The sequence below is a fragment of the Poecilia formosa genome, unplaced genomic scaffold (assembly GCF_000485575.1).
Source record: "Poecilia formosa unplaced genomic scaffold, Poecilia_formosa-5.1.2 Scaffold485, whole genome shotgun sequence".
NCBI classification, from domain to species: Eukaryota; Metazoa; Chordata; class Actinopteri; order Cyprinodontiformes; family Poeciliidae; genus Poecilia; species Poecilia formosa.
Genome location: NW_006800424.1, coordinates 190,310 through 215,431, shown reverse-complemented (window position 1 = coordinate 215,431; position 25,122 = coordinate 190,310). Strand labels below are relative to the sequence as shown.

At 41.7% G+C, this 25,122-nt stretch overlaps 2 protein-coding genes across 11 annotated transcripts in view; both read right to left on the bottom strand.

The window, feature by feature from the left end:
• uvssa (UV-stimulated scaffold protein A) overlaps positions 1-17,956 on the bottom strand; it is a 43,470-nt gene extending 25,514 nt beyond the window's left edge. For 5 of the 8 annotated variants that reach the window (XM_007578622.2, XM_007578624.2, XM_016664428.1 and 2 more), the window contains exons 1-8: positions 17,718-17,956; positions 16,807-16,924; positions 15,029-15,182; positions 14,766-14,942; positions 13,722-13,842; positions 13,243-13,647; positions 13,047-13,156; positions 10,880-11,008 (exon numbers count right to left, since the gene is read on the bottom strand). In XM_007578622.2, coding sequence (XP_007578684.1) covers positions 10,880-11,008; positions 13,047-13,156; positions 13,243-13,647; positions 13,722-13,842; positions 14,766-14,942; positions 15,029-15,182; positions 16,807-16,916 — 1,206 coding nt within the window. In that variant the 5' untranslated portion in view covers positions 16,917-16,924; positions 17,718-17,956. Of the gene's footprint in view, positions 1-10,879; positions 11,009-13,046; positions 13,157-13,242; positions 13,648-13,721; positions 13,843-14,765; positions 14,943-15,028; positions 15,183-16,806; positions 16,955-17,005; positions 17,095-17,717 lie in introns of those variants that run through there. The other 3 variants (XM_016664430.1, XM_016664427.1, XM_016664425.1) reach the window with 3 other exon arrangements.
• A 938-nt stretch (positions 17,957-18,894) lies between these two features.
• LOC103156532 (nucleotide exchange factor SIL1-like) overlaps positions 18,895-25,122 on the bottom strand; it is a 17,049-nt gene continuing 10,821 nt past the window's right edge. For all 3 annotated transcript variants that reach the window (XM_016664434.1, XM_007578620.2, XM_007578621.2), the window contains exons 3-12: positions 22,119-22,251; positions 21,678-21,783; positions 21,491-21,575; positions 21,328-21,414; positions 21,105-21,200; positions 20,868-20,989; positions 20,677-20,773; positions 20,443-20,607; positions 19,762-19,926; positions 18,895-19,654 (exon numbers count right to left, since the gene is read on the bottom strand). In XM_016664434.1, coding sequence (XP_016519920.1) covers positions 19,430-19,654; positions 19,762-19,926; positions 20,443-20,607; positions 20,677-20,773; positions 20,868-20,989; positions 21,105-21,200; positions 21,328-21,414; positions 21,491-21,575; positions 21,678-21,783; positions 22,119-22,251 — 1,281 coding nt within the window. In that variant the 3' untranslated portion in view covers positions 18,895-19,429. The remainder of the gene's footprint in view (positions 19,655-19,761; positions 19,927-20,442; positions 20,608-20,676; positions 20,774-20,867; positions 20,990-21,104; positions 21,201-21,327; positions 21,415-21,490; positions 21,576-21,677; positions 21,784-22,118; positions 22,252-25,122) is intronic.

Here is a 25,122-nt window from a genome sequence, read left to right as displayed (position 1 = left end):
ACACCCCCAAAGGTGGTGGGGAATGACCGAGCTAAGATCCTGTGGGACTTCCAGATCCAGACAGACAAAATGGTAATGGCGAACCAACTGTTCATTGTGGTGGTGGATAAACAACAGAGGAAAGCAGTTGTGGTGGATGTAGCAATACCAAGTGATTACAACATCAGGAAAAAGGAGCACAAGAAACTGGAGAAACACCAGGAAGGCCTGGAAGGTGAAGACCACAGTGGTGCCTGTGGTCATCAGGGCCCTCGGGGCAGTCACCCCCAAACTGGAGCAGTGGCTAAATATGATCATCATAACAAGAAGATCTGATTAATTCATGAAGCTTTCTTAGGAATTACCTTAAAAATGTTCATACCTTGACTATAATTATTTTCTTAGGCGAGTGAAAAGTGTAGCAGCCTTTTGAGTAATCGTGTGAGGGGACAGGCATCACTGTATGATCAGAGGAAAAGCTCTCTCCCATGTTGTGTCACAAATATCCTAACGTCTAAATTTGGCCTCCACAGGTGTCTTCCTCTCAGCACCACCCTCCCCCTTCAGTAAGCTCTGTACTTTACAGAGCTGCTGTCAGGGGGCCACCTCGGACAACTGCTTCCCTGACTTCATTTGTCTCTTGGCAAGTTTGATGGCACTGTGTTTAAAAATCCATTCAATCTTATAAACCAAAAATTAAATGTAGTCGACTGTGATGGGCACTCAGTGCATCTGCTATTTATATGCTAATGTACACTTGGCCTGCCAAGGTCTGGCAAATTATTACTGCACAGCCATAAGTCAGGTGTATGGCAGAGGGGGACGGGGCGGGGGGATGGGTGGGTGGGCAATGCATCGCACAGGCAAAAGCAGATCAGGTGGGGAGGAGGAGAACGAGGAGTAAGTAAAAGGAGAGGGAGGAGTAGGAGGAAGGAGGAGAGGGACGGAGAGCATGAGGAGGTGAAAAAGACATTGGAGATCTCGCCATTGTCGATTCTGACAAGTTAATAAAGCTCTCCACCTGGCTGAACACACACACACACACTAACACACACACTCAGGGCCTAGATGATTTCATTTCACATTTAAAAGCTAAAATGGAAAATGTCTTTTTGGGAAACTGAATGTCTGAATGGGAGTCACCATTTCTAAAACACAGGAACTCTAGAGAGCCAATGAGCTTAATAAAGACCTGGTACAAGTAACTCTGACAGACAACACTCCCCACAATGCCATTCAAAAAGATAAATGATACAAATATAATGTATAGAAAGTTCCTCTGCTTGGGACACTGGTCATGGAAGGACAACGAAGAAGGAAACAGTTAAGAGTTTGACGATGAACAAGGAAGTGAGGTAACCATTATTTCAACATGAACACTGAGTTAAGGCTCCTGCATACTTCACCTGAAGCCTAACAGTTGAAACACACCTTTCATACAACAGCTCAGACCACCTGGGGGACACTCCCCCTGCTCCAGTATATGTCATGCAGAAGCATGGGAACCCAACAGTGGGAACCCAACGGGGTTCCCACTGCCCCCCTGCATTCTCTATTTTGTTTTCATGAAACAGTCCATCTCTTTGCAGACTGCCTCCTCCATGCATAACATCACACTTTCCATTCAGGAGTTTTTAACCATTTGACAGTCTTTTAATAGTTATTTGGTGAAGATTCATACAAATGTACATAATTTCTTTTCACCTCACATAAACATTCTTCAAAAGTATTCATGTCTCCTGCAGATAGAAAACCAGATAGTAGAAGTGGACCAGTTGAAGCGAAATATCAACACTGCTGTCAGAGTTCATTTCTGCATAAAATATGTCCACAAACTTCTGACCAATCACACAACACTTCACACAGAGCTCTACTGAAATAGTTCGACTCAGGTCTGGTGAATGGCTCTCTGCGATCAAAACTATGCAGTTTTTGTTGCACGTCTACATCAATGAAAGCCGATTCCAACACTTTGGATGAAGAATATGGGAGCCTTTAGTTAACCTAGTTAACAATTTCAGACACTCTGTCGTATTTATCTGTTGTAACTCCTCTCTCATCTTAACCTACACAGATCTCACTCCCTGACCTGGACTCGGCTATTTTGAAATATTTGTTCTGTTCATTAGGCTCGAGATGTGCTCTATGCAATTGATTTGAACATATTTACAAACTAATTAGGCCTAAAGCTTCCCGTGGAGTCTGACCTATTCAAGGCTTGATTTGCCACAACATCCCACATCTCTATTACCACCTTCCACTTCTATTCATTACTACCTTGAAAAGATCCCATGGGATGTCCCTCTAATGAGAAAAAGCTCTGCACTTCTCGCTTGCTCTTCCTCTATCTCTCTATGTAACGTCTCCACATTATTCCTCTCAACCTCCTTTCTACCTAAAACACACTGAAGAGGCCTTTGTCTCTGGGGAGCAGTCAGCTTATATGATGTATAAGGTGACATCTTTATTTCACTAACCTATCCTGGCAGGTCTATTAGCCGGCTCGAAGCTTCCCAAACCTTTTCCTGTCAAAGAGCCTATTCTCAACTGTCTGCTCCACTTCCCCCTTCCAGTCTGTCTCAATCTGTGATTAAAACAGTCGTTATGATACATTCTCGCCCCCCTGCCAATGGGAGATTACTCCGTTTCATTTCAACGTGTATTCTGAGTGACACCTGAAAGGTCGATCATGCCACACAGAGTGTCCTGAGGCCCAACTGGGCTTCTGAAGCCCACAATCCCAGTTTAGCCCTGTGGTAAGGGATAAAAGACTATCTCAGCGATAGCCAGTCTCTCCTCCTTTGTCCTAATTCCCCCAGGTCAGTCCCAGTGGATCCATCAGTTCCGATTTGGAAACCATTTCTTTCCCACTATCAGAGACCTCAGATGGAACCAGACTGTGATTTACCTTTTTGTAACTAACAGCAGAGCCAGCCTGTATTCTGATCCCATTTCCATCCACTCATGTTAGGCATATTCTAACTCTTTTTAACAAACTCCAAGACATTACTTGGATCATTTTTACATTTTTGTGAATTACAGAAAATCAACCCAAAATTCGAACCTGTGAACCTAATTATTGTTTTTTAACAATGCTGCAGTTAATTGCTGCATAAAGTGCCTTCCAAAACTCTTCATGACTAGGAAATGTCTACATTGTTATGTGACAGACCATTATGTTAAAATAAAGAAAATGTAGACACATCTTAATTTTTGTGTGCATAAAATTGTATGCAGCCCCCCTGAGTTAATACTTTGAAAAATGATCTGTTACTGCAGTCACAGGTGAATGTGCTTTGGTATGTCTCCATCTCTGTAGATTCAGAAATTTTGCCATTTTTTTTGAGGCAGGAGAGGGAAGAATTTATTAAACTGAGTCAGACTGTAAATCGGATATATGTGAACAACAATTTTCAGTACTACCAAAAGACTGTAATTTGAACTTTGACTGTGCCTTGCCAACACATGATCTAAACCATACTACTGTAGCTCCAGTACTGTGCTTAGAGGTTCTGGAAGATGATTCTTTGCATCAATCTCCAGGATTATCCTGGTGAAAGACTGACCTTTTGCTGTTCCATTGTTGGTTTTGTTGCGCTGTGGCTTTTTCCTATTAGTTTGTTGCTGTGTGCTGTTGCCTTGCAACTTTGTGTTGTTGCCTTGTGTCTTTGTGCTGTAACCTGGTGGCTTTGGCATTTGTTGTTGTGTCGTGGCTTCTGGATTTTATTATCCTTTGTGACCTCGATACACACCAATAGAATGGCTTATGTAATCACACAAGATAATAACTACCCTGGAGCTCTTCCATCAAGCACCACATTGTGTCCAGGTTAACTGTCATTATCCCTGCTCAGTGACTGAAACCTCTGATTGGCCACCACTGTGCATCTTATTGTCAAGATATTTTAAAGTCTTTCATTATATCCCACAGATAAAAATAAAATAAGTAATCACTAAAGTAAGTCACTAAACCCAAAGAGACTTTCTGTAAACAAGCAATCGAATGAAAGTAAAATCAAGAAAAAATGTACATTGACCCAGGAAAGCATGTTATTGGTATCCAAGGTTCGTTCAGGCAATAAATGTACATATGAGAAGGAGGGAGCACTGGAAGAAAGAAATAGAGGAATAGTCTTCCTTTGTTTATCTCCAGCGCAGAACGAGCGACCACATCCATTGTGGTGCGATAAGATGGGTTATCAGCAGTAAACAAGGCCTTGGCCCGTATGAATGGAGCCCAGAGTGACTGAATACACTCTCAAAAACAGATGTGCTAAAATAAGTCTGCATGTCTTATCCATTCCTCAGAAGAAGTCCATGTGTTCAGTTAGCAGCGCCAATGGATGAACGCACCAGTCTGCCATTACAAACCACCTTCCAATAAATATCTACTGGGAAACAATTCATGTTCAGAAAAGAGCAAGTGAAGTCTTTCCACATGAGGGGCAAGAATCAATATACCTCATAAAATTAAGATATGCCAAAGCATGAATAGAAAAGTGTAGAACTATTGTACAGGGTCAAGATACATGCATTCTACCTCACTATCAAGTTGCTGTCACTCACACACTTTTGGTAGCCATCAAAAGTTTCCTGCCATTATTCTAACTGGATATCTCGCCAGTCCTTTTGCCACTCCTGGTATCTTTTCAGCATTGTTTCTAGGTTTACTATAGGACAGAGGTCTGGGCTCCTCCACATGCTGCCTCATTTATTCACAAAGCACTTCTGAGATCTATTTTTGGGATCATTGCCCTGCTGGAACATCCTATTGTATTCCAATTTAGCATCCGTTATGCAATGCTTCAAAGTATTGATTATGAAACCAGAACTACTTTCTTGCTCAGCATCCTCTCAATTCATAGAGATGGTAAACTGGCTTCACTCTGAACATGGAAACTGGTGTACCTGCAGTTTCCAGTACATGGCAGGCTTAAGCTTTGGTGGTCATTGGGTAATTCCTGAGTATCTTGATCAATTACATTTCATTTGACTGAAATATTTGGTGTTTTCTATAGCACAGAAGTGACTTAACTAGACCATCTGATCATCTGATCTGATCTTAGAATCTACAGTTAGGAAATACTCCAGAACTGTCCTCAGGTCTTCACTAGGTTCTATGAAATGTCCTTGGTGTCCTGAGTTTTGGTAAATCCAGCAAGGACAGTCAAATCAATTGTTCTTAAGCTGGCAAAAAGAAGTGACCAGCTGCAGTGGTCTTGAACTTGAATTTATCAAGCAGCTCCACTTAGCAAAACATTCCAGGTATTTGCCAGAATGTTTAACTTGTGAATCCCATTCTAGTTTTGAAAATCTACCGCAGTTGTTTGATGTCTCAAAATCAAAGCCCCAAATGTATGCAGCATTCATACCCATTATGAGTGCATGTGAAACTATTGGTAATAAAACAATAATTATATTAATCAAGGAACAGAAAATGACAATAGTGTTGATGAAGCTGCCCAATAGGCAATATGTGAGGCCATCATTACTGAGGAACCTTGTCAAACTGGAAAAGGGACAGTAGTCAGTGTAAACCTGACTTACATCCTTTCAGGCTTGCATCAAGTATTTGCACTCTAACTTTTATACATCAATATATTTCGAGTTTAGAAAGTCTTTTTTTTTTCAATTGTTTATATGTGAATGATGTTATCCTAGTTTAGCTTGCAGCATTTTTGGAAGATAAATCTAAATATTGTTTGTTTTCAGTCTGTATCGACGGAAATACTTCGATTCATGGGAATGGTATTTTATGAGCTGATGAATCTGAAGATGATGTGATGTTATTGTACTGAGTTGTACTTACTTTGACTGGATTAAACTGGATTCTGTTTGGATTGTTGTGGAAGGAACAGGACACTAAGCCTGTCACAATAATCAATTAATCAACAATTTTCATACTGATGATTTTTTTAAAGGGCATGTTTCTTTGCATAATCCATTTTTTATGGTTTTAGCTGTTAGTGTATTTCATTTATGTATTGTTTTTGGTTATTGTAGTTTATTTTTAAAATATTTTCCTGTTCCAGTGTGGTGTGCTCTTTACAAAATTAAAGTTTATTGGTATTTAAAGGACCCCGCCTCTCGCCCGGAACGTTAGCTGGAGATAGGCACCAGCAACCCTCAAAACCCTACTAAGGGACAAGGGTGTAAAGAAAATGAATGAATGGATGGATGGATGGATGGATGGATGGATGGATGGATGGATGGATGGATGGTATTTAAAGGGGTAGAATGATAATGCAACCCTGCTGTCATCAACATATTACTTGAAAATTGTCTCAAAACATCAATATTATTGTTTGTCACAATAATTACTGGGACAATTTATCCTCCAACAAAATGAGTTATGTCAGATCTACTGGAGCCTAACTCTGAGTTACCCTAGATATAAAAAGGATGGAAGGAAAAACTGCACAGAACCTAAAGTCTTCATACCGTAGTAGCTAAAATCACTGCACTAGTATGAAAACGATACAAAAGTAATAAACCACACCCTTATTGAAAAGTCTCCCAACCTGATGCAGATCTCTTTCCTCAAGCTCTCCTACCTTTTATTCTCTCATTCAATAAACAAGCCTCTATCTGCATCCACAATGCTGCCCTCTCTCTCTCCAGGCTCCCCTGGTACGCGAATCTAGATTGAGGGGCCCGTTGAGACAGAGAAAGCAATCGCGTGGCGTGTCAGCAGGCCGATAGAGAAGGACCCAGTAATGGAAGGCCTTTTAAGGCTAAAAAGGAAAAGCTAATTATGATAAAGGGGCTGTAAGTTGTGTGGTTATCGCAGAGCTGGGCCTGCTGGTGCAGCAGACTGGTCCCTGACAGTGATAACCAGGCGGCGCCAGACGCCCACCGCTCTGTCACTGTCACTCTGCTGCTCTCCCTTCAGCTAAACATGAATTCACACACCACTATTTTTCAAAAGCGTAAAGCAGTTTTTAGCTTTTTTTCTTCTTTCACTAACAGCAGAACCATCAGCTCCGTCAGACATTCAGCAGTTCCGGCATGTTTGTCTCTGCAGTGATGCTGCATGCCTCTAAAACTCTACATACACACCTAAAGTTTTATTTGGGACACCCCAGAATGGAGGCGCACGCATGCATATGGTAAGAGGCTGGAGCACACAACACTGTGATGCTGAGCTCGATACGAAGGCACCAAGATAGACCTATCAGCTGTCAAGCCATGGGGCACATTAGTGCTGCTGGAGCAAATGAATGGGTACATCCTCCCTCTTTGCTCCCCAATTCCTCCTGCCCGCCTCTGATGCATAATGCATTCAAGCTCCTTTGCTCTCCTCACCTCTCCCAAACGTCCTGACTTTCAGCACATCCATCCCATGTTTCTCTGTCGCTGGTCTGACACTTTGCTCCTCCAACACAGGAAGATATCGGAGCTTAAATAGTTACTAATATTAGGTTTATTGACGTGCACAGATAGACACCAGCAAGTGATAGATATTTTTCTCCTCAAAAAAGGATCTATCTATCAAAAAAGAGGTCTTCTGAAATCTTTTTTTAAAAAAAACATTGTGTAATGTGTAGCCCAAAATGGCACTTCTGAAATTAAAAGCCTATATTACCAGCTACCCACATGTTTTTAATTTTCTATCAGTTCTCAGGACTTTTTGTTAATCTCATTAAGCTTAATTCACTAAGAATCATTTTTATCTTATGTCACAGAAATTAGTCCCCTAGATCATTCTTCTTATGGCCAAATTTGATGATGTTGCATTTTTACACTGTTCTGTTGTTGCCAGTTTAATTGTTAGAGAAACTTACTGATGGCATATAGAACATTCTTACATCCACATCAGATATACCTATACATATATGCAGGGGTGAAAGTAAGGGGGTACGGCAGGGTACTGCGTACCCCTAAAAGATTTAGCCAGGGTACGCAGTACCTCCAAGAGGTACTGCGTCTCTTGGTGCGTCTCTGACAGCGCTGTAAAAAATCATTTACTAAATGATTTACTAAAAAATCATTTAGTAAATGATTTTTTACAGCGCTGTCAGCTGTAAAAAATCATTGGGTTCACTGTGCAGCCGTGAGTGATTAGTTTTTCAAGAACAATCTAAAACATGACTTAATCAGTTAATAAATCGCTTTTTTCCCTTTTCATATTGTTTTTGAGCTGTTCTTGCTTTGCTAGAGCAGCGGTGCAACATGTCGATCGCGGAAGGTTTTGAGTCGATCTCAGCATTAGGTGACAAACTGAACGCCGCCAGGACACTGAGACCAACACGTTCTCCTCTGACTGGCTTAAAACGCTCGTAACTTTATTAAAGAACAACAAAAATATCAACAAAAGTGCTCAAATTAATGACCCAACAACAATAATAATCTCAGTAATTATTGTTTCAACAAAGTGTTGTGCAATTCTGTGCGTTTCGTAACTAGCAGAGCAGGAGTTTAAAATTAACTAATCAACCACTGCTGTGTTCAGGGAGCACTTATTAATGATAGCAAAATAAATATCAACGCTGAAAACCTAATATCGTAACGGACTGAATGTTACGTTTGTAACGTAATATCTGGTCAGCTGGAGGAGCGCAGAAGGTTGCCATGGCAACGGTTAAACGGCAGAGAGAGACGGAGAGTAGAAAGGTGAGAATGATTTAGAGTTGATCATCTGTTCAGGTTGTTTTACTTTTGTTTATCTTTGCCTTGGTGCATCACAGCCGCTGTAATTTCTGAACGTTCAATAAACGACAAACTTGGACTAATTATCTCGTTCTTTGAGTATACATCATTTACAACAAACATCAAACACGGTAAATGTTTCATTAAGTATTTAACAAACAAATGGCTTCTACTGCGATAATTATGTGAAATTAAATTAATTGTCTAACATAAAAAAAATAGTTTGCTGTCAGGCTCAGAGTCTGAGAGGCTTTTCCTTTATCAAACTATTTTTTTGTTTTTTATTTAGTGGAAATATTGATATTGATGAGATTTTCTCCAAAATAATAACCTTTTTCAACCTTTATAGCTCCACTGTTGAAAATGAGGCTCTAACATTCACAAATGAAAGTGAAATAAAATCCAGTCCAACAAATGGTGTCAGGTGATTCCTCTGGAGCCTGTTGGAGGAAAAATATCCCAATTTCAGAAGATGAGCTTTAACCTAACAGAGCTCTGTGGTTCCTCCTATCAGTATGAGAGTCAGGGTGAGGAGGCGCCATGTTTAGAAGAGAAGTGGAAGCTGCAGGATCTTCAGAACAAACAGGTCATGATGCTGGGCTACTGATGATCCCTCTGTCTGGACACAGGATCAATAGAACCAGTTTAAAAGATAAAATGAATGGTTATATGCCAGACATGGAAAAACTGGGATGCACTCCATGCCATGATGTTCAGAATTTAGGTCTCATGGCATCTCAAGGTGTCAACATAGCCAGTGGGCTGAGGGAGGAAATACAGCTTTATTTTGTAGCAATTCAAGAGCTAACCAGCTTTTATCGCTTCGCAAAAAAATTCATCAGCACAGAAACTTCAAAGTAATATATATATATATTTATTTTTTATTTTTTTGTCATAGTACCCCCAAGAATTTAAAACTACTTTCACCCCTGCATATATGTTATATATATACATTTATATGTATATGTATATGTATATGTATACATATGTACAAGGATGTCCTTGTACATTGGTACAGCCTGCGAAGATAAGCACTATGGAGCTAAATAAAAGCATTAAGTTTATTTCAATAAATTAAAGTTGGAAATTAAAATTTAAATTAACAGCGTTGGCTGCACAATACTGGAAAACACACAACTCTGTGTGAATAGTTGAGTTGACTTTTCCTCACTCCTCTTGAGCATCAGGTGTAAAAATCTGCACTACTGTCAACTTAAATGATTGTCCTGCAGTTTATAAATGCGTGGCATTTAAATCTTAATGAGTATTCAATGCAAATAGTATTTTATGATTGCATCGCTGCACAGGTTCAAATTGTAATCTTCCATATATAGATACAATACAACATTCAGCTATATTCCAGAACAACACTTGACACTCAGATTCATTGTGTTTATAGTTTTAAATAATCTTTATGGTCTTGTTGGTTCCATATAGAACTCCCTGGTTAGTCTGTTCTGACCCCAAGCCTCAGTAGCAATGTGGAGCTGCATTTCTGCCAACAACCACTAGATGGTGCTGATGAAAACCGGGCTTTTTAAAATGATTTCACATTTTTCGAATGTGACCATTTTTGCTATTATTCTGATTGGGGCAAATAAGTGCATCTCCTCCTGCCTTCATATATAGTTATATTTCCTATGGTATATATGGTTCAGTGGATCTTTTTATGTTCAAATGGACTGGGTTTTGTTCCAAGGTACCAGTTCCACATATTCTTCATTTTACTACAACAAAATTGTATTAAAAGGAAACAAACTAAAATAAGTTCTCTGATTGCACAGGCAGCTCTCACCTGATGAGAGGACAAAGTCTGGTGTTCTGCTCTAAGCGTCAGTGATGTCAGTAATGTCTTGTGGTAGCTTACTGCCACCTGCTGGACATTTTTATACTTCTTAAGGATGGAAGTATACTGGGGTAAATGGAAGCCGTTTCTCGTTCTGTTATCCGTTTATATTTCCCCACGTATCAGTGCATGTTATGACATGCATGTGTGACCTCTCTGAGTATGGTTTCAATTTCATTTACAGGGAGAAGTTGGAGGAGTCTCCCAGAAACCCTCAGTTATTTCTCTGAGTGGTTGGGGCTTAAGTGATGTAATAAAATAATCAAACCAGTGTGCTCCTCTGTTCATTATGCACAGACTGTGAAACGTTTCCACAGTCAACAGGTTCAGTGAAGCAGCATCAGAATCCCCTCCCTCAGTGCCTAAATGAGGCGATCTGATCCGGGGTCAGCGGTTAAAACTCACCACTCTGCGGACTCGAGTCTTACAGTCGATGTGAAGCTCTCTGTGTTTCTGCAGCACAGCTTCTAAAGACTTCCTGAGACTCAGCGCTCTCCTCAGCAGCTGTGGCTCAGCGTGGGACTTGGTGAAGACCTGCACAGACGGAGGAGAGGCAGGGAGGAAACAAAGATGGAGGAAGCTGTCTGAGGACCACGTCACCAGAAGGAGGAAGCTATGAAACCTGCTCTCATCAGATTAAGAAGAAGACACTTTGCTGTTACCACTATTGCTGCACCATCTGCAATTTTCTAGCCAATCACCAAGATTTTAAAATCTTTGTTTTCGATACCAATGTATTGTCTGAAAACTCACTACGCATAACAACCAACAGTGAGCATTACTGTTCAAGTGCTGCCAGGATTCTAAATTTTCAATTAAGGTCTGGATTTTACAACGGCATATTAATGCTATTGCAGATATAAAGAAGGAGGACATTTCTGCCAAAAAAGAATAATCTCAGACGTTTTCTAGAAAAAGTTTCAAAAGCAAAAAATAAAAATCAGCATTTGAAACTCAAATGCGGGGAGGTGAAATTTATGAGTTTTTTCTAGAAATGTTCTGAGATTAATCCTAAAATGTCTATGTTTTTTGGGAGAATTTTACTACTCATTTTGTTTTGTGTCTATAAAGGCCGTGTTCCGCCATCGTAAGACTTTGACTGGGACATTAAAAGACCTAAAAAACAGTTTGAGGATTGTGAATACTGCAAATGTATGATGCATTTTTCCAATTTCCATCTTTGTCAATGTCAATAATGACATTGTCCTTGTTTGAAATAAATAAACTGTAAATGGTATGAACTAGAGATGTGCTGATCAGGTTTTTTCCTGCCGATTCCGATTCCGATCACCCATGAGGGCCAATCACGGCCGATCACCGATACCGATCACATAATTATTATTTTTTTAATCATAAGCACTACCGGTTACATTATGTGGAAAAAGGAACCATGAATTCACCTTAATTTAGACAAAAACTTGTTTTTAATAACTTTTTCCAAGAAAAAACAAAACAAAACAGGCATTGTGCAAATTGTACTGCTATCGGTAATACTATCTTTAACAGACTGAAAACATATGAAGGCTCTGAAGAGGCTAAATAATGCAAAGAGTCAAAATGAAACCTCTCAACATTGCCAAAAAAATCAAGTATAAAATTTAACATTCAAAGGCAAAAACAGGTTCCATTACTATAAACAATCCTGAGTCACTGAAAGAAAACTTCCTGATAGCATGGCGGCTAGCTGATTACTGCTAGTTCTGATTGGCTGTTTCTGACTGAGCGGAGTAATTATGCAGAACAGGGAGGAGGCAGAGGAGATCGATTATTTTTTCAGAGATTATCTGTCTCATGTTAGGTCAGTGAAAGTTTTAATACGTATGTAAAAAAAAAAAAATTCAGTTAGATGCTGCAGCTTTAAACAGGTTTGGTGTGAGAGTTCACTACCAGGTGGAGCAGAAGCGGCGTTCCGTCTGTGAAATATTACTACCTGTAGCGCATAGCAGCGGTTCAACAGCGAGAGCAGAATCAGCGTCTTACATCGCAGCTCGAAGACTTAAATCATTTTGAGGGTTATTTGTTTAGCTTTCTGACCGTCATGCTAATCCAGGTGAGTATTTGTAGCTGTGCGCTGCTTTACTTGCTGTCTGATCGCTCCAAATGTCCTTTTTTACTGGAGTGAGCCTCGATATAGCCAAACTCCGTCAAGTATTACATTGTTTTTATGCCATATTAGATTCGTCGTGTTGATGCATTTTAACGTGCTTCACCCCACGTGCTTCAATTTTCCGCTGCAACACGCAAACTTCCCCATTCACTCAGTGCGTTATAGTTCCACATCACTTAGGATTTGTTGCTGCGCGTTTGCGCAGTGTGAAGGAAAGAGGAGACCAGCTGCACAGGCAGGCTGCGAAATGAGATGCAGGTGATCAGTTTGTGTGATTGGCAACAAGAGACCGTGATCGGTCATCACCGATCATACACTTTTTCACGGAAATCGGCCGATTATGATCGGTGGCCAATCGATCGGCCCACCTCTAGTATAAACTCCTGTGTTTTAAAGTGCTGCTGGTCGCCACAGAGGCCTGTGTGTGCGTGCGTGCATGCATGCATGCGTGTGTGCCAGCCTGACCTGGACCCAGCCTTGGACAGCAGGGAGGTGTTTGGAGCTGATCACCTTGTGGAGCTCCATCATGGTGGAAACCACTGGCTCGTTGTCTTCCGTCTCCTTCACATGAAGAACTGAGGGGAGAACATGGAGGAAACCGTCAGAGGGTCTGACTTGTTCCTGCTGCTTCATCAGGACTAGATAATCCCACCGGACCCACCAGAACTGAGGCTCACGTCCAGGCTGTAGGTGTGAGAGATGAGCCCAGAGTTCCTGATGAAGGAGTCTTCTTCATCCGACTCTTCTTGGCTACTTTCCTCCGCTCCTTCTCCGTCTTCCTCCATCTCTGCTTTCGTCCTTCCCTCCTTGTCCTCCTTCCTCTCTTCACAGCTTTTATCTCTGTTTTCCGTGTCAGAGTCCTCCTCCTCCTCCCTGCAGTCTCTCCTCTCCCTCAGATTTTTACTGCAGCAGGGCTCATCGTCATCGACCCGGCAGTCTTTGTCCGGCTGGCCATCTGAGGGACCACTGTTGGCTGCTGGGGAACCTGCCAGGCCAAACTCAGGGAAAAGCAGCTTCATGCAGGACTCCATCTCAGTCAGCGCCGCCTCGATGTCTTGGTAGGATTCTGACACAGAGCCGGCGTTAGGCATCACTGTTACAGCTCAGAAGTGTGCATGCACCTTGTGATGCAGCGTTTACCCTCCATTTCCTTGGTTGCTGCTTCCACTCTGGCCTTGTAGATCCGCTCCATCTTCCTCTGCCGCTCCTCCTCCCTCCTCCTCTCTGTTATTGTCCTGGCCTCGGCGTCCTGGAAGTCCACCTGAACAGACAAACAACAAAAATCCAGAAAAGAGTCTGTCATGTAAATTAACCCAGAGAAGCAACATTTCCAGCTGAAAACGGTAAATATGAGCAGCATGTTGTTGTGAAAGTGCTGCTGCTGTCACCCGCTGACATCGGATTTAAAACCTCATGCTGTTACCATGGAGAAGCACAATTAGGTGTCATTGTGTAGTTCAGGGGTCACCAACTCCAGTCCTCGAGTGCTACCATCCTGTAACTTTTTGATGCGTCTCTGCTCAAACACACCTGGATCAAATAAACTGCTGGTTTTCAGCCTATTGCAGAGAGGAATGAATGCTGGTGAGGGAATTCAGACATTTTGGAGCAGAGGTGAATCTAAAAGTTGCAGGATGGTAGCCCTTGAGGACTGGAGTTGGTGACCCCTGGTGTAGTTATTGGGATTTCATGTGACAGACAAACACAGAATAGTGGACAGGAGGTCTGACATAGTAATTACTGAATGTAGCTCAGGTCAATGACCAGAGACTCAATGGGATGAATTCAATCAATGCATAAGCATATGCTAGAATGGTCTAGTCAAAGTCCAGTCCTAAATTCAATTGAGAATCTGTGGCAAGACTCAAAACTTTCAGTCAACCAACTCTCTCTCCACCTAGTCTGACTGAGTCTGAATTATTTAGCAAACAGGAATGAGGAAAACCACTCCAGTCTGTAGATGGACGATCTGGCAGAGATGTACCAAAAAGCTGTGCAGCTGTACACATTTTATGCTGTTTGTGCCTTTGGATATATAAGTCAGTCAATAAATAACATGCATATTTGATCTTGCCTCCTCCACTGATCTGACTCTAATCATACTTAGCCAGTAGCCAGGGAAGCATGTCGGTGAGCAGCACAGTGTTGCTGTGGCGATGTAAAACACCTCAAGGTCTTTCTCACCTTCTTAACCTGTTTGAGGAAGTGGTAGCCGAGTTCCAGCTTCTTATAGGCCGAACCGTACGAGGTGTGCCAGGATTGGACCGTCTGGATGGCCAGCGACCTCAGCTTCCTGGCAACCTCTTTAGGAGGAGGGAGGGGCTGCTCCGAGTCCGTCTCCACTGTCAGCTCCAAGAACTCCTGAGGAACACAGAGAACGTTTCAAATGCCTGGAGTTAGAGGAGCAGAAACAGGAGTTGGGGTTTGGGGAGTTGGGGGGGATTCACCTGGAAGTTGTCAACCAGAAGCATCCGGAAGTGATGCGATCTGGAGAAGAGCTCGCTGGCTATCTGGAAGGCCGACAGCCGGATCTCAGCGTGTTCTTGGTTCAGCTGGGTCATCACTGAATGATACACATGGTCTATGCAGTCATTGGATGCTCTGGCAGAAACAAAGAGCCAATCAGTAACTGGCACCAGATTTATTCAATGTACAGTTTCTAATAAAAATATTAACCAATCTCATGTCTCCCTCAGTCTCTAACAGGTTCCATTCATCTCTCCACTTCACTTTCCCTGCTGAGGATAAGCAGCACCATGATGCTCTCACTACTGTGTTTTACCAATAGATGCATTCAGGTTATTGTTATTGTTTGGAGCAAACTCCAGACAGTAACTCTCTTACATCTCTTCTTGCTTGTTTTGTACAAAGTTGCTATTGGTTTGGAATATAAACTGGTTGCATGAACTAGCCGGGCTGTGGAGATGTGGGACCTGGGCATAGGCGTAACTTCCCGAAGGACTGGTGTGGACATGTCCCCACCAATATTTCCTCCACTTTTTTTCTTTGTGTAGCTGCACCTATGTGCGGACAGTAACTTGGCAGCAGCTGCGTGCTGTATTGTAAAACGTAAATGGCGAGTCTGCTCATTGACCTAGTGAAGGGGTGCCCAAAGTCGGTCCTCAAGGGCCGGCATCCTGCACGCTTTAGTAGTTCTCTCCCTGCTGGTAGTAACCTTCTCAGCATGCCAGTATTCTTCTTAGGCCTTCTAGTGAGCCATCATTTGATCCAGGTGCGTTAAACCAGGGAGAGAACTAAAACATGCAGGATGCCGGCCCTCGAGGACCAACTTTGGACACCACTGATCTAGTGGATTGGACATTGAGACTTGCAGTGCGCGGCAGTGCGCCACATTGAGTCAGGAATGTCAGTGGTGGGGAAATGACACAATCAAGCAAAGAATCTGAAAAAGGGACGAATAGTTTTGATATTAATTGTCAATACTATGACAGCAAGATAACATTTCACAGATCAGTAAAAAGCTTTAATTAAAATATAAAGAAAGTGGAGAGTAGGTTTGCTATGCTAGCTTAACTTTTATGACCTTAACATGAACTCTTGCTGCGCAGTTCGGAGTATTCACAAAAGTAAGGCGACCTACATTTCCTGACAGATAATCAGGAGAGCAGGTATTTAAGTTACGTAGCTAATCAACCACCGTGAGTGTTCCTTCGTAATGATCGCAAAACGAAAATTCAAAAACATAAAACTGAAATGGACAGACAAGGCTTATAGTCCGGAAAATACGGTAGATTAATTAGATTACTTCGGTTTTAACATGTTTATATTTTGCAGAATGTTTAACAGCTGCTAAAAGGTTATTTTTGAAAGTTACTATTAATCTGACAGGCCTGCTCAGGACATATACCCTATATCCATTATTCTTATCAGTAAAAAAGAAAAGGCCTTCCAGTAAGTGGGTGCATCAGCCAGTCCCCCTTTCCCCCACTCCTCCTTGTCCCCACCAACTTGCAACACAAAGTTTACACCCTTGGACTTGGGACTGTACTTTACTCACTAAAGCAGAAGGTTGTGTTAAGTTCTACAGTACAGTAAGTGCACTCCTCTTACAAAAGCAAATACATACCAGTAACAATAAATAGCTTTTATAAGCCTGTGTTAGTATGAATTGAGGATTAAGTGGGTGTTTTAAATAGACGAACACAAATGGAGGAATCAGTCAGTAAAGCTTTCCAGAGGGTCTCCTCTCCTGTGTGGCTCATACTTGCAGATCTTCTTCAGCTCCTTGACTTTGTCCTGGTTGAGCTGCGGCTGTCCAGATGTGGTCAGTTCTTCCACCAGCTGGGACAGCCGCTCCCTCTGGGACAGCTCCATCCCTGTCACTGACACAGAGGACAAGAGAAGAGTTCAGGCTCACCGCTCTACATCCTGCATTGGCAGGATGTAGAGCAGCAGCGGTCAGCTTCATCTAGTCAATACTAGACGAAGCTGAAGTTGGTTTCCAATTCTAGCGTCCAATAGCTAAAAGGCAATTACACCTAATTTTTCACTACCTTCCGTATTTTTAATCGACTCTAGTTTAAAAACTACCACACCTAGACACTTCAAACCTGGATCAGATTATTTTCAATTAATAGCAGAATATTTAAAACCATGTTTAGGATTTGTGAAACTTTTTTCTGATTTGTGAAACTTCACTTAACAGATCCCTGCAAAAGATCTTTCCTAATTAGAGCAGATCTAGTGTGATCCAGATGCAAAAAAATTGTGAAAATCGAACTTTATTGAGTTTTCACAAATCAGAAAAAGGTTTCACAAATCCCAAACATGGTTTTAAATATTCAGCTTGAAGAGGAGAATAATCCAGTCCAGGTTTGAAGTGTAAAGTGTGTTGTAGTTTAAACTAGGGCCGATTAAAAATGCGGAAGGTAGTGAAAAATTAGGTGGAATCGCCCTTTAGCTATTGGACGCTAGAATTGGAAACCAAGTTCAACTTCGTCAACATCAGCTAGAACCCAAACCTTCCGTTTAGTTATAGTTTAGCGTTTCCTCCCAGTGGGGGAGTCAGACAGTGGATACACGCGCTGTTTAATGCACGGAACAGTGCGCGTGAACCTCAAGGAGACGTTTACAGTCTGATTTTATCTTCAGTCACTATTGTAAACAGTCACTCACCGATGCCTGGGAATCTGTCCAAATGTTACAGCGGCTACTTCCGGAAAACATTAACAGTTATTTTATATACAAGGATGATAATGTTCATAAGGACGGAGTCGAAAACTCTTCTTCTATTCACAATACCATTATTATAAAATCATTTCATACAGATTTTAGAGGGAAGTAACAAACACGTCGCCATCTTTGTCCGTCAAAAACAACTGCCGGTTTAACTTTTCAAAATAAAAGTGTCGTTAAACATCAGCTTTTTTAGACTGCGGGCACAAATGAGAAGTTTCAAGGATTAAAGCCAAATTTTTATCCGAGGGGTGATGGTGCCCATCTCCAGCGGTCAACGGTGTGGAGGCAGAGTCACCCTGGACAGGTCGCCAATCCATTGCAGAGCAACACAGAGACAGACAGGATAAACATCCATGCACGCATATACACCCCTAAAGACCGCCGAATTTTTATACCTATATTAATAGCTCAAAAATTTTAATTTCCTCTTGCATTTGTAATATTTTCTGCTTTATTTTTCTCACACTGTTGTTTTGTGTAGTATTCATATCCTTTACTTTATATATCATCTTTGTTTTCTGCCTAGTTTAAAAATAACTTTTTTGTTCTGATGTGACTTGTGACTTGATTTTGAATCTTCAATAAATATTTACAAAAAAAAAGAATTACTAATTTTAGAAACTGTCTGAATTGGCAAACCAAATTTAGGCAAGTCTTAAATTGTGATCTCAAAACTGTTCCTAATAATATTCACTATTCTGCCATCCCCATTCGTCACCCATAAAGTTTATCACATATAGAACAGCTCAACTCAGAGTTTCAGAGTGTTTATAGGAATGTCTTTACCATACTTCCAGAAGTGATTTTTGAGGTCAGACACTGATGATGGATGAGAACACCAGGGTTGCACTCTAATGCATAACTAAGTTCTAACACAACAAACTTCTCTTCAAGACTGGCAGCATGAACATGAATCACTAAATAAAATCAATGTTCTTTTTACTGGCAAGAAACGGGTCAAGCCAAACTTAAACACATAAATAATAAAGCCCCACACCGTAATCCCCTCTGCACAAACCAGGCTACTGCCAAAACCAGACAGAACCATGATTTGTCACTCCAGACATCTCTACTGCTTTACACCGTGCATTGCAAAAGTGGCAAAAGCACAACATTAGTGTTTAAACTTTTTATTTTTTAAAAAAAAATAAAAATAAATATTTTCCATAAGACACTTCAGTTACCAACAGACGAGTCCTCATTATTTTTTGGTTAGACCCTGAAACAAATTTCAGAGTATAATATCACCATCCAGAGAGAAACTTGAGGCAGAAGCTCTTGGTTTTGGTGGAGGAAGATGGACGGATGCTCTGGTTTGTCTGGGTGGCCCAGCAACACCTAGCACCAACGGATACAAAGTAGGTAACTGAGGTTTTCATGTCATGGTTGGACCAGTCAGTTTAGATCCTCATCAGCCAGGACTCATGTTGGAACAGGAGCTCTGTCTGATTACAGCAGCAGACTCGCATAGGATTTAGCTCCTGCTGGGTCTAAAATGTATGAACTGAACCATTTTCCGCTGCCATACACAATGCATTCCAGACAAGAGCATTTCCTCTTTGATCTGCATCCACAGACCATGTTTAAAAACTTCGTAAACCTGTGAAGGATGTTAGACCAGTACTGGTTGTTTTACCCTGACGGTGTGTTTACTTTCCTCTCAGCAGGACGTGCTGGTATTTCACTTTGACCTGGAGAGAGTCTATAAGCTCCACAATCTCTGTGAAGTAGCTGGTCTCTTCTCCTAGGATCATTTCTGACTGGATTAGTTCTGAGTACTGCAGTCTGAGGGCGAGCAGAGAACCCAGCAGAGCATCGTCTGAGCGGTACTGATCCAGACACACAGGAGTCATGGCCAACAACGCCCGCAGAGCCTGCAAACAAGACGGCATCAAGTAAGCATACAATTCCTCTGGTTGTACTGGATCTGTTGGTTGAAGCTGCAGAGAGGCAGAGTGGAGGCTGGGGGTCGACGGCCCACCTTCTCCCTGTAGTCATGCTCAGTAGACTGGAGCAGCTGGGGCACCAGAGAGCACCAGCCCTCCTCCATCAGCTCCTCCTGCAGGGACACCTGGGAGTACTGACGTAGCCGCTCAGCATGAGCCGGGTCCTGGACCGGGTCCAGGCCGGCCTGGGAGATCAGCTCCTGGTCGAGCAGGATACAGAGACCAGATTCAGCCATTCCACCATTACAGAACTGTTTTTTTTTATTAAAAACCACTAGTTTTGTGAGGCCTTTTTAGAAATATTTGCAAACTCCTTCATTTAACCCCTTCAAAAATCTACATACAGAAGAAAAATATCAAGCAGGCTGATTGGACACAATCATTTTTATTCCTTATAGAACTTAAAGCTGCAGTAGGTGACTTATTACATTTTTTTTCTTTTTTTACATATTTGCTGAAACTATCACTATGTGGTGACTAACGGGTGCTGCTCATAAATTATGCATTAGCAAAAAAAAAAAAAAAAACTGCGGGAATCCGTTTCTGAGCAAACATGTTTGTTTAATAAATTCAGTAAAAGCAGGTTTGACGCCATCCAGGTCCAGTAAAAGCTGCTGGATATTTGTGCTCCTGTAAATAAAACTATAAAACTAATAAAACTATAAAACTAGAAAGCAGAAAGTATGCTTATTAAAAGATGACTACTTGGTTTGTACCTTCTCACTGATCATGTCGTACAGCATGGTGACTATGCGTGTTCGCAGGATTCCACCAGCGTCTGCCCTGAAGAGCTCCGATAGAATCTGCAGCCCACCATGGGACAGGAAGTGGCGCTGTGCGTAGGGGAAGTGACGCAGGAGGCATGCTAGTGCAAACAAGACCTAAAATCACAGAACCATAAATTTAAATGTTCTCTGTATGGATGGCGGGATGTGCAGGCAGGAAGCCACCTTCTTCTTGACGTTGAGTGGCTGAGTGGTGGCAAGCGTTGTTAGAAGGGTCTGCAGAGCCCCCCCCTCCACTGCTTGGACTTGGACCACCGGGTTACTGCAGGACCAACACAGATGCATCAAAGCAAAAAGCTGAACACAATTTCGTCCTAAGATGTGCTGAGAATGGAGGCATGAGTCCGGCTCAGCACCTGGCCACAGCGGAGCCCAGGACCAGGGCAGAGTTCTCCTGGAGTCGGACATCAGAGCTGTTCATACCCTGCAGGATGAAGCTCAGGCCCCCCATCGCACACAGGGTTTGAGCGTTATCCACCTAAAACACACACACGTGCGCACACGCGCGCACACACACACACACACACACACACACCAACATGCAGGTTAACATGATAACATGCAGTGAGCTCATGGGGAATGTGCCATGCTACCTGATGCACCAGGTACTCCAGCTCCTGCAGGATGCTCAGTTTCTGCTCCGCAGTGGAGTTGCTGCTGTTGAACTGATCCAGCAGGCGCCTCATGATCTGCAAACACAGGAAACAGCATGAGATGAAGGGAGTAAACTGATCCATCATCTGATCTTCAGTTGGGAGCCAGTGAGAGAGAGCAAGACTTCCAGCAGTGAACAAGAAGGCTGACTACAGAGTGTACCTGGACATCCGTCTCCACCAGCAGGTCCAGCTCAGCCATGTCCTTCTTTAACTCGTCCAGTGACCGGAACGCAGACGGCGCAGAGTCCTGCAGACACAGTAAGGGTTGGGACGGTGCTGAGCAGAACCCGGTCAGTATGGCGCGCTCTGCAGCACCTCACTACCTGACTGCTCTGGTCCTCCTTGATCTTCTTCATGGCCCGCTTCACCTCATCGGGATCAATGGAGGACCAGCTCTTTTCTTCTTCCCTGCCACCACAGAATGACCATTTCTATCGCTGATCTTTGACCACTGCTCTTCAGCCTTGAGGAAAGCATTTCCTGAATGCATATGTGCTAGCAGGAACCCACCTGTGCTGCTGGGTCCAGTACTTGAGTTGTTCCTCCCCCAGCCTGACCTCCTTCTCACCGGTCTGCAGGTTCAGCCTCACATGGGAGCCTGCTGGGACAGCCTGGCCTGAGTTCACACGCGCGCACACGCACGCACGCACGCACACACACACACAGAGCCAACAGTGTTATGACTCAGTGGCCATTGGTCAAACAGACACAGACTGAGTCGCCTATGTTTGTATGGACAGTTGACATTTATGAGAAGACAATGAATGCTTGTATGGTCAAAGACCAAATATAATGTAATAATCTATATTTCAGGTTATGCTTTCTGGCATTCCTGCATAATTAACAGAATCTCATTATACTTTGTACAAATATTAAGTTATTTTTGACGTATGTGCGTTTTAAAGAGTGCTTCACGTGCTAAAAGCAGCTGAACAGACGTGGTTACTTCACCTGGTTTCAGTGTTTGCCACTGTTCATTAGGCTGAACAACCTCAAAAACTCCATCGTCATCAACTGTCACCTCCTCCTCTTCATCAGCACCCCCTCCTCCTTCAGTGTTCACCACGGTTAAGGCACCTTCAAACTGTAGACACAGGTAAGAAATGTAGAATCATCATTTAGTAATACCCAATTATGTCTGAATAAATAATACGAAAAACTACTTATTGTGGCATTTAAGAAATTAGAACTCATTTTGGTAATCCTAAGTGACCAAAAACAGGAACAACTCAATCTGATTTCATGTCAGATAGTGGGGGGAAAAAGGTTTCATTATTACAATAAATTCCTTATTTAATTCATATGTGAAAGTTTAAATTTATTCTGCAGTTTATTCTCCAGCTTCTCCTTGCTGTCTGTAATCTTGACTTTGAGCTGCTTCTGTATTCTCCACAACAACGCTCTGTCTTGTTTCCTAAAAGCTCTTTTTTACTTGTTTAAAAGTTAATTTAGGTCACTGGTGATCCAGGATTTGTTAATGGAAAAGCATCTCACTGTTCTGGTGGGGATGGTGCTGTCCACACAGAAGTTCATGTAGTCAGTCACACACAGTCATGGTATTGATGTCATCTCCATGTGGCTGGGAGAGAGTAGCCCAATCACAGTTGCTTCAAAACAACCCTGGAGAGCCTCTTCTGTTTCCTGTGACCACTTCTTAACAGGAAGATGGCTGTTAGGAAACCCCCTGGTCTCTTCACCAGGGGTTTGTATTCAGAGCAGGGAAAAACAAGATTATCGTTCGATTTTGCCAGAGGAGGTCTTGGTTTGGAGATGCATCCTTGATATTAGCATAAAACAAATCCAAAATCTTGTTTGCCCGGGTGGAGAAGCTGAAACTGGTGAAAAGTTGGCAGTGTAGAAGAGTGAGGCATGACCAGAAGGGGGGGAAAATGATAATTCCAAGGGCCCTTGACCACAGGGGGGCCCCCACAATTTTTATTTATTTATTTTTTACAACAAATAGGAAAAAAAATGGGGCCCTGTCAATTACTGTTATTGTGGTTGTTTTTTTATTGTTTTTAGCAGTAAAACTTAAATGTTACCTTTCCCAGACCAAAAGGCACACATCCCTGAACCGCCCTGTATCTGCGTTAAATGGTTAGTTCCTGCTTAGCGTGCTTGATGGTGACGTGTTCAGCAGCATTCAGTACGACAAGAACGACTATGGCAGTTACTATGCTGCCTAGAAAAATAAAGTCAAGTTTGAAAAAATAGAGATATAAGAGAGAAAAAGACAAGAATGTCTATTTGTAACCCAGTTTTTCTCCAAGAGGTGAGTAGACTGTGATCATCAACCATTTAGCATAGTTAGCTTAGCTACAGACTGTTTGCCTACATAGCATTTAATGAATTAAGGAAAAGAAATGCCAAGATATTCATATATTTAACTTGTCCCTGTACATTTTACCATACTTAACAGTCAGCAGCAGCTCTAATCCCAAAGGTGAGCAACACTGTATCCAATGACAACCTAGTTAGCATCATTCCAGGGAATCCATAGGGATTTCGTAGTGTCTTTGCTCCTTTAACAATTACACAACAAAAACGATATATTTGTTGCTGACAGAAATTCAAACAATCTTTATAAAATTATAAAAAACAGCCTCCTGTCTGGACTGCAGCCAGCCAGTTTTACCTTAGTTTGCATTAAAATTAATATNTTTTTTGACAAAAATAAATCAGACATGGTTCCAACTCACCAAATATAAAATAAACAACTAACTTTCAATTGGTCTAAATTAGGATTTACAAATGAGCAATTATGGAACTGCTTAAAGCTGGTTAGAACAGATTGACAGAATAAAAAAGAATCTAGTTCTATGTGTAATTGTTGATCCAAGGTAATAATGCCTAAAGTTAACATTTCTCATAATCATAATTTACAGGTTTTGGTTTGAGACAAAATAATTAATGTAATTGAAGACATGTAATTAATGTCTTTAATTACATGAATGGAATATATTACAAGGGATCTTAATTTAACACGGTTCATTAACTTTTCACAGTATTGATGATACTTTACAAGCCTAATGATAAAACATGACTGTGGTTCAGGCAGTTTTGCACATTCATTTCATAATCTGATCCTTTACATGATTTTTTTGTTTGGTTTCTGATTTTGTCTGATCCTATGAATATGCCAACACTTAAAACAAGGAAAGTTATTTTTGAAGGCTGAAATGTGTTACTTAATTTAAGCATTTCTTTAACTATCATCAAGAGGAGAACTTAAATAACAGACATTATTGATATATTGATGCTCTATTGGCTTAGTATGAAAAAAACACAAAAACTTGATCTTCAGCTTCAAGGAGAAGCCTTCAAATGAAAAAAGAGAACATTATATTTACTAATTAGATGATGCAGAATCTTAAAAAATCTTCCTTGCTCTCCTCATCACCTGTGGATGCTGCTGTTCCCTGCCAGAGGTCCTTGGCTGTTCAGTGCATCACTTCCAACATAGAGAAGGGCAGCGGTACCGATAGAACCCCACCTGCCTATCAGATGGTTTCCCAGAACCAAAAGATAACCGTGGAACTCCAGCTTTCTATAGTATAAGGGCAGTACTAGTATCTAGTGACAAAACAAGATTTTTTCATTCACTTTAAAGTTCTTTATATAATCCATTGATTTTGCTTTTTGTTGTGTTTTTTCTGTTGCAGAATGAAGTCCAATCCTTTCTGGGTGTGCCGGGGTGTGAGACTGTGGGCGCCTTCCACGATTGGTGGACCGAGTTAAAGCTGAAACGCCACACTGAAGCCTCCTGGGCACTGTCGGGGTTTCCTATCGAGCTGCGCCGGCTCTACATCTGGACACACGCAGAAACTGATTTGACGTAGAAAGGGCTCACGATAGAGAAACTGATATGATTAGATTCTATTACTATTATTGCATTTTACTTAGAGAGCATTTTTACTTGTTTCCTCATCATAGTTCATTCATATCAGTATATTTT